The sequence below is a fragment of the Carassius carassius genome, chromosome 45 (assembly GCF_963082965.1).
Source record: "Carassius carassius chromosome 45, fCarCar2.1, whole genome shotgun sequence".
Classification (NCBI taxonomy): Eukaryota; Metazoa; Chordata; class Actinopteri; order Cypriniformes; family Cyprinidae; genus Carassius; species Carassius carassius.
Genome location: NC_081799.1, coordinates 292,795 through 302,500, shown reverse-complemented (window position 1 = coordinate 302,500; position 9,706 = coordinate 292,795). Strand labels below are relative to the sequence as shown.

Sequence of the window (9,706 nt, the reverse complement as noted above, 5' to 3'; positions counted from 1 at the left end):
TTTTCTAATTTGCACTATAATAAAAACAGAAATTATAAACAACAAAAATATTTTATTATTATTAATTAGACATGCAGAATAAATAACTGAATAAATAAAATTGAAAAAAAATTGTGTTCATCCTGTTGTTAGACTCTGATGTGATTTGGTCACTTTATTAGTCCTAGAATAGTGTTTGTTTAATAACCACTAATCTCATCCTTTCGTTATTAGAGAATTATTCAGCAAGGGTTAAAGGTTGTGGCTTTTTTTATTGAAGGGGAAAATATTAGTAAAGTGCTGCCAAGTCATTAGTGTGTAATACAGTCCGTCCTGCAGCCAGCGGCCATCAATACACTCCAGTCAGAGCCACATGTGTGTCCCATCAACACTGGCTCGTTTGGTCAAGGACACGGGCTTCACCTGCCCTTCATCCTGAAGAAATGTGCTGGTGTGGAGTGAAGAGAGATCTTCTGTGGGGCTCTTTATGACAGATTTGTCCTTTGAGTACAGCGCTGTCATTGAACGCCTCTAACAGATGTCAATACTGCCCCCGGCTCCTGCGCTCACATCGAACCACTGCTCGCTTTTTCCACAGCTTTATGTGCGCTGGACAGGACGCTGTAAACTCCGCACATTGTCATTGTGAAGTCTCTGTGTGGATGTCAGGCCGGTCGTTGAATTCCCAGGAGCTATAACGAGCAGCTGCCTTCGTCATGGCTTTGTTTCTGTGGAGGAGGGACACTTCCTGTGTTTGACCTTTCACAGACACAAGGACAGATAACTGTGCTGCTGGACTGTGTTCATGCTTACATTTCATTTGTTTGAGCCACTTGTACATCATATATGGATATATTAGTGATATCCCAATCAGGTTTTTATGTTTTATTCTTATTTATTCCCCCAGTAACTGAATATTGAGTATATGTCAGTGTCAATACTGAGTTCTGATCAGATACTTGTATGTTTCTAGTGTTCAAGTACATTAAAGGTAGGGCTGTGCAAAAAATCGAATGCGATTTTCAGTAAAGATGCTCCTGTGATTAGAAGTATATCTCCAGCACGTGCGTTCAGATCAGGGTTGCCAGGTTTTCACAACAAATCCTGCCCAGTTGCTTCTCAAAACTAGTCCAATCGCGCATCCAGGAGGTTCCCCGATAAGAAATTGCTTCCCGGGGTTAAAATATACATTTTTTGGAAGGGTTTCCCTGGTAAAATTAGCATTTTAGGGGCTAAATATCACGTTATTTGTATTGGGGTTGCTTCAAACCGCGGACATGAAAAACAACCTCAGACTTGGCAACACTGGTTCAGGTGGAGCGGCAGTCACTACACAGAGCCGTAGTCTACCGACAACTAACACACAATCGCTTTCAAAATCGACAAAGAATCGCCTGCGAATTTTACCAGGGCAAACCTGCTAAAAAACGTATATTTTAACCCTGGGAAGCAATTTCATCGGGGAACCTCCTGGAAACACGATTGGGTTAGTTTTGAGAAACAACTGGGCAGGATTTGTTGTGAAGACCTGGCAACCCTGATCTGAACGCACGTGCTGGAGATATACTTCTAATCACAGGAGCATCTTTACTGATGAGATGTGCATGAAAACCGCATTCGATTTTTTGCACAGCCCTAATTAAAGGGGTCATATATTCCTTTCTCTTTGGAGTGATACAAGCTTTTGGTGCATAAAGAAGATCTGTAAAGTTGCAAAGACTAAAGTCTCAAATCCATTTACATTTATGCATTTAGCAGACACTTATTCAAAGTAACTTGTGTGTTCCCTGGGAATTAAACCCGCAACGTTATGCACTGATAACACAATGCTCAACCACTGAGCCACAGGAATCCAAAGAGATATTCTTTATCAAAGTTAAGACTCGTGTGTCATCACTTCGACACAGCATTATATCTGGCTTTTGTTCACACAGCGCTCGTCCCGGGACTGAACCTGGCAATGTTACTAGGTCCACGACCCAGGATCAATCCCAGAATCAGTCCCGGGACGTGTTTGATCTCACACAGAGACGACCCGGCAATGTTCCTCATCCAACGTGCAGTGTGATCAGTAACACAGTCATGTCAGGGAGATGCGTGTGTATCTAGGAGAAAGATAAGCACTTTATTTGTTCTTCAGACAGAAGATGCATTCAGGAATCTTTAAGATCACTTCCAACAGAACAGAAACTCATTTTATGGACGATCGTTTCGTGAACCCAGGAGAGGAGATCATTCTGACTCTACTACAACAATCTGCTGCTTCTGAATCAGCTACTGGAAGTGTGTTTTGTTATTAGTTTAAGTATTTGCTGTTGAGTATTCAAATTCAGTGTGTGTGTGTGTGTGTGTGTGTGTGTGTGTGTGTGTGTGTGTGTGAGAGGGAGAGAGAGGCAAAACAAACCTTTATTATATCACAATTATTTTATCAAATAACACACTATAATACAGAAGCTATCACAATATAAACCATTTAAACTTTCTCTACATTAAAAATTTTAAATCAGCACAATTTACACGCAAAACTATTCCCACAGAACAAACAGTTGAAAATTCAACTCTTTGCATCGACTGAACCATTACTTCATTTGTTCTTCCTGGTTTTCCATATTGCTAACTTTGCTGATCATAATAATTAATTTAATAAACACAATTTATTTTGTTCATGGTAATTATATTTCAGACTACTAATAAAAAAAAAACTTTGAGGAAATTCTACACCAAAGCCTTCAAACCAACTTTTTAAAATATGAAAAAGACCTCCTACACTGAATAAATAATAGATGATCCACAGTTTTGTCTATTCTACAAGAACTGCTGTATTCAGGTGCGCCACGTGTCTGTTCGTAGCTATAATACTGTGAATTAGCCTCCACTGTAAATCTGCTGTACGTTTCTCTATAGGAGATCTGTACAGAGATCTCCAGCGTCCACCAAAGTCTGACCACCTCCAGGTCCTGACTTCTCCAGAACACGCCTGGAGCTTTTTTGCTAATGTCCTGAAACGTCCCCAGGTCAGGTGTTTTAAAAGACAATCATGGCGCTGTCTTCCTTAAACTCCTCCAGTGCCGCTGCAGACAGAAATCGATGGGAACGCACAGTTTTTCTCCTCCTCTTGCACTTGTTGAAGTCCTAACGCTTCTCGTCTTCTGTAATGTTTCATCCGTTTGCGTCTCTAAGACTCTTAAGTTTAGTACATCCAGCTCTAATCAGACAGTTCCTCAAACTTTCTGAAGACAAACATTTGGCCTGAATAAATGGATTATGAAGCAACGGTTCCTCCAGAATCCATTCTTGTAAATGTTCAGATCCTCTGCTTACAGAAAAAGTCATTTTCCACGCTTGTAGCATGGAGCGATAGAAAGAAGTCAGATTGCTCCAATCCGTTTGATTTATTCTAATTAAATAACTGTTTATCGTATCCAAGACTTGATGTCCTTCTCAGTTAAACACACGCTACCTTACTCCACTCGATGTCTTCTCAGAATCAGAATCAGAAAGAGCTTTATTGCCAAGTATGCTTGCGCATACAAGGAATTTGTTTTAGTGACATAAGCTTCCAGTAAACAGAGACAACAACACACAGGCAAAAAAAAAAAAAAAAACTACATACAACAGTCTCTGTAAAGCTTGTAGATGAAAAGAGTTGATCCGACTTCTACGGGACTCTAACCCTATTGGATAGTTCAGGTAATGGCCAAAAATAGACAACTTCGCTAACACTTTATCCAGCATCCCTTCACAGTTTTCTGAACCCAAGAAGACTGCTAAGACTTTAATGCCTTCTGTTCCCCACTTCAATCCTCCTGGAATGTGAGGTATCCCATAATACCCATAATAAACCCCTCACTTTTTCCCCAGTTTACTTTTGCAGAAGAAGCCTTTTCAAATAGAGTTAGACTCTTACAAATTTCTTGCATATCTTCTTGACCAGTTACAAACACAGTTATATCATCTGCATATGCGGACACAGAACATTTCACATTTTCTGCAACATAAAAACCTTTCAAATGACTTCTTAAATGACACGATAGAGGTTCAATTACTAAGCTATATAACTGCCCTGAAAGAGGACACCCCTGTCTAATGCCTCTTTTAACAGCTACTGGGCTACTCAATCCCCCACCTCCTGTCTTGATTAAAACAGATGCATTATTATACAACAACTTTATCCAAGCAACAATATTATTCCCAAACCCAAAAGCTTCTAAAACCTCAAAAAGATATATATGTCCCACACGATCAAAGGCTTTTCCTGATCAATAGATAAAAACCCGACATCACAATTATTATTCATCGAAAAATCTATAACATCTCTCATTAAAAACAAATTATCCATAATTGTCCAACCTGGATTGCAATATGTTTGTTCAGCCTTCACCACAATATGTAAATATTTCTTTAGCCTTTTAGCTAAACCTTTAGATATTATTTTATAACCTAAACGCATTAAAGAAACTGGACTTCAATTTTTTAACAAACCCAGATCTCCTTTTGTTTGGAATTAGAGATAACACCGCCCTTTGACAGCTACTTAGAAGTATTCCTCTCACAAAACATTCACAATTCACAAACTACTTCATGAAAGTCTAAAATGCTCCAAAAGTTCTTGTAAAATTCTGCTGGTATGCCGTCAATTCCTGGTGCTCGACTTGTAGAGTTCATTAAACCAAATCATTTTTCAATTCAATTCAAGTTTATTAGTATAGCGCTTTTTACGATACAAATCATTGCAAAGCAACTTTACAGAAAATAACGTTTCTACAATATTTAGTAGTAGCTTATCAGTAGAGACTGTCAGTTTATGTGCAAATGACGGGAATTTTCTGAAAAATTAATACAAGACGTAGTCAGCCAAACGATGAACACTATTAACACTAGGGCTGTGCGATTAATCGAAATCTAAATAAAATTGCAATTTGAGTTTGTGTGAAGTCTAAATCGCTTTATAGCATGATTTTCCGCGGCCCTGACCTCCCGCAGTATGTTATCTGAACCAATCAGGATTCAGCGCGCCTAAGTGGAGCGCGAGAACAGAGCGGACTGGGCACGTGCCTGACTCCAGGTTCACACTGTGCTGTGATGCGTAGCCTCTTTCTTTCAAGCCCATGTTAACGGATCAGAAGGTTCACACTGCACGCAGTAAAAGATGAGAACAGAAAAGGTTATAAATAGAAATGTGCAAAAAGATTTAATATCTTGCTCGTGAGCACAGAGAGAGTTGTGAGTGCACAGGACACAGGTTGAGCGAGAGGAGACACCTTGTAAGGCAGCGTTTATCTGAGCCTTATACAGTCTATGATCTGAGCACGCGCCTCTGGTTTTGTTAAGAGCAAAGGAAATCTGCGTGCGAGCGGATAGATTCGAGCTCGTGCATTATTTTAATATGCTTTAGCGTTACAATAATGCGCTCTCGTTGCTGCTTCTGAACCGCGTACACATAACTTACTGTATATGCACTGCAGACGGAGTATGTGTGAACCTTGGGCAATAAATATATTGGTTTTATTTATATTTTTTTATTATAATTTTTCGCCATATGTCTAGATTTTGTTTGACATCTTTACTTAGTGATTATTTTGACTTAAGTCTGTTCTAGAGACATGTTACAACTTTTTGATAAAAATCTCATTGGTTTTCTTTTGGAAATATGTTTCAAATTTATACTGAAGGCATTTATGACTGTAAAGCATATCTGTGTGTGTCAAAATCGTGATTAAAATTGAAATCGAAAAATTGATCAAAAAATCGTGATAGGTTTTTATGTCCATATCGCACAGCCCTAATTAACAGCAATTATTATGTGATTGCATAGTAAGTAGCAATATTTGTTAGTTGTGTTGTTGATTCAGGGTCAGCATCATCTGGGGTCCTCTGAGGGTTAGCATCATCTCTTCTCAGGTCTTCTGGATCCAGACTGGAGCTCTACCTCCTTTAGTGGACTTTGTTATCCTATGAACTACCAAAAAGTCCAGCGTTTTGTGACCTTAGGGAGCGTGATGGGTTGTATGGATTAGGGAAGTCATGGCCTATTGGTTAGAGGGTTTGACTCCTAACCCTAGGGTTGTGGGTTCGAGTCTCGGTTCGGTAATACCACGACTGAAGTGCCCTTGAGCAAGGTCACCATACTTGACTGTCACGTCACGTCACTTTTTTTTACATGGTAGAAGGCTAGTTGGGTACGCAGGAGCTAAACCATTAAGGGCCTTATAGGGAAGTAATAATAATTTGTAACTGATACGGAACTTAATAATAATTAATAAAAAAATGTCGAGCTCTTCTTTGTCCATATCCTTCAGCTTAGGTAACCTTTGCTTCCAGAAACACAGTCAGTAGATCCAAATAAATCAGAGTAAAAGTCCAGATTCAATGTCCCATTCTCACAACTAACAATGCTTTCTCTTGTGCAACTTTTCATTCTAAAAAAATAAGGAGCATCGGTTTCTTTAATCGACATTATCCTTGCTCTAATCAAAGCAGCTTTTACTCTTTCCTCCAAAAAAACCTTCAAATCACTTTTCTTATTCTTTATTTCCTTAATTAGTCCTTCATTATTATCAATCAAATGTTAAATAAAGATCATTGTACAGTTGCTTTATTGTCCTTTCTATATGTACCATCGAATTACAAGACACCCTGATCTGTGTTTCCAACCTCCCACCACTGAGTCAAATCTTCAAAGCCATTCTTATTCAATTTCCACATTTCCCGATAAGCTAAACTTCTCACAGAAGGAATTATCTTGCGATAATTTTACAATACTATATTTATATTAAAATCAATTGTAACAATATGATATGATGATCAGAAAAACCATAAGGGAAAATATTTGCATTCATGATTCTGTTGTTTTCTTTTTTACTAACATATAATCTGTCTAATCTTGCACCAGTAACAGAGGAATCTCATCTTGATCATGTTTAACCATCTGATTCCTATCCCTCCACACATCCATTAACTCAAACTCTTTAATTACACTGAGAAGTGCATGACTTGACTGTGGGGGAGTTTCTTCTCCATTTCTGTCTAATGATAAATGAGTAGTGCACTTCCAATCTCCACCCATTATCACACAGATAGCATCATTGTGTTGCTAAGCTCTACACGATCTGGTCCTTTATTAGGAGCATGAACATTTAATGAATAAACATACAATCCCCTTAATTTCTGCTTTAACTATTAAAACTCTACCCTTTCCTAATTCTATGGTTGACAAAATATTAAATCCATATTTTTTGTAAAAAGAATAGCCACCCCACACTTATATTTGCTCCATGACTAATGAAACCCTTCCCATCCCAGCATCTATACCATTCCACCTCATTATAACAATCTGTGTGTTTCTCGTAAAAATGTAATATTATATATTTGTATTTAATTATTTCAGCAACCATTGCTCTCTTGCTCCCGTCTCTTCCTCCATTTAATATTTAAGGAGCCCACTCTTATAATCTCCATAAGAGAACTAAGAAAGAAGAGACAGACAGAAAAGGACGAGTATTAAAGTCCTCTTATGTGAAGTGCATCTCATTTGGGCCAAGTATTGAATTTGTTTTGCATGACTTTTCCCTCTTCTTAACTTTGAATCTTTTTTAAACTGAATCTCTTCCTCTGACTCAAACCTTCTTCTGCCAGTAAACAACTGAAGCTTCAAACCTTCTCACATCAGGAAAAGTTTTTCCAAATGTCTCATCCATAAAATCATTTAACTCTTCCAACAAATATACTTCATCACTGTTTCTGTCACAAGACTCTGTTCCTCTTTCAGCTTGAACTGATGGTAAAACTAAAGACATTATTAACTGTCTTTACATTTAATTAGAAAGATGAAGCTTGCGATTTATATAAAGGGGCGTTAGATTTCCAACGAGTGCTTGCGTTGTTCAGCCAATCACAGTGCACTGGGTCAGCTGGCCAATCAGAGCAGACTGTGCTTGTGAGGAGGAGGGGCTTTGTAGAAAACAAGGCGTTTGAGAGAGACAGGACATAGAGGACATTAAAACATGTCTCCACATATTCTGTTACACCAAATACACAAAATAATGATCTTTAAAAAACACCATATGACCCCTTTAAAGCTCTTAAAATCAATCCAATGTTTGTTCCGAGAGTAAAAGAAATATATACGTGTGTGTGTGTGTCTTTTGTGTCTGTGTATACAAGATACTTTAGACAGACATTGGTGGAATATGGATCTACTGATGTGAACTTTTTGTATTTAATATGTACAATAAGCAGTAATTGCAGCATGAAGGTAAAAAGTGGATATGTGGTTAGAAAGTCACAATGCCAGTCTGTCACTCAAATCTGAAGTAAGACGCCACCCAAAGCAATGCATCTGTGTCTGATGGCAGATAAACGTGAACGATAAATGAGCGAGGGATCGTTACAAAAGTGCGCTGAACACTGAACGCGGAAGCTCAAACGTGTGATGCGCTAGAACAGCCCTCACTAGTTCTCCTGCGTCACCCTCACACTCTTCTTCTTTTGGTTTAATTGGTTGGAAAATCTACTGTAAGGAGAATAGTGCCACCTACTGCATGACAGAGGCATAACCGCTGAGGAGAGGCGATACTGCTCAGTTAAAATAATGCTTGATCGGCTCCGATCACGATCCGCTCAGGACATCCCTAGTTATATCAGACTACAGCGTTCGAGATTTAACTATGACATGAGAACAACTTTAACTTGAAGATAAGTGCTAAAATATGACTATACTTTCAAGCACTTTAGAGTTGTGTCTTGAGTGCTTCTTCACTGGATGTTCCTCTATACACCGATGTGTTCATGCGTGTGTGTGTGTGTGTGTGTGTGTGTGGTTGCAGGAGCCGTTCGAGGATGGCTTTGCTAACGGCGAGGACCTGACTCCTGCTGAGGAGGCCGCGGCTAAAGAAGCCTCCGAGTCTAAAGGAGTGGTGAAGTTCGGCTGGATCAAAGGAGTGCTGGTAAGAGGACTTCACCTGAGTCTCAGAGTAGTGCCACACACACTAAATCAGAGATGGGAATGAATATAACGTAATATCTGTCTGCTGTGGGGGATAATTGTTTTATTGGTGTATATCTGCTGCCTGTCCAGACTCTCATTAGAGGCTGTGTGTTAAACTGTCGTGCTCTTGTAAGGTTTAATATGCTAATACTCTCAACAAGCCGTGGCTTTGCTCATGCAGACGTGTGTGAATCCAGTAAAAGCTTTATGGTTCACAGATCAGCTCTGCTTCTCGTCTCTTGGTCAATATTTGGACAGGCCTTCCTTGTCCCTAAAATTGTCCTCATTTTCACCTTCCCAGTCTTTGACACCAAACATTTGACACCAAACAGCTTCTCATAGTGTCGACAAGTGAAAATTCATCTCCATCCAAAGTGTCTTTCAAACCACGGCAGGAATAGTGTTCAGATGAGCTTGAAGGACTGATCCGGGTTCTCCGTCGACAGGCTTTGTGCTGTAATGTCCGTTACCTCAGAAGAAAACTTCTGCTCATGCTTCAGTGAAAAGAAAAGCCAAAAACTGTATCACGGATCAGTAAGCGATTCTTTCACGCTGTTCCAACATGATGTAAACACACAGTGTTCCCAGTGTGAATGAGTGGCTCACTGCTCTGTTATCTCTGGCCGTGTAGAGCTGGTTAACATGGCATGACCCTCCAGAAAGATGATCCAACTAGAACTGTAGTCATGTCACTGAAAGATTGTTCTAGATGCTTTCCAGATGGAATAAAAAACAGTTTCT

At 39.2% G+C, this 9,706-nt stretch overlaps 1 protein-coding gene and 1 long non-coding RNA gene across 4 annotated transcripts in view; one reads left to right on the top strand and one right to left on the bottom strand.

Annotated features, from left to right (window-relative positions):
- The window catches only part of LOC132127725 (uncharacterized), a 396,454-nt gene that overhangs the window by 193,146 nt on the left and 193,602 nt on the right, over positions 1–9,706 (bottom strand). The window lies entirely within an intron of this gene.
- Positions 1–9,706, top strand: part of LOC132127722 (solute carrier family 12 member 2) — a 69,330-nt gene that overhangs the window by 23,726 nt on the left and 35,898 nt on the right. For both annotated transcript variants that reach the window (XM_059539775.1, XM_059539776.1), the window contains exon 2: positions 8,805–8,924. In XM_059539775.1, the coding sequence (XP_059395758.1) occupies positions 8,805–8,924 (120 nt within the window). The remainder of the gene's footprint in view (positions 1–8,804; positions 8,925–9,706) is intronic.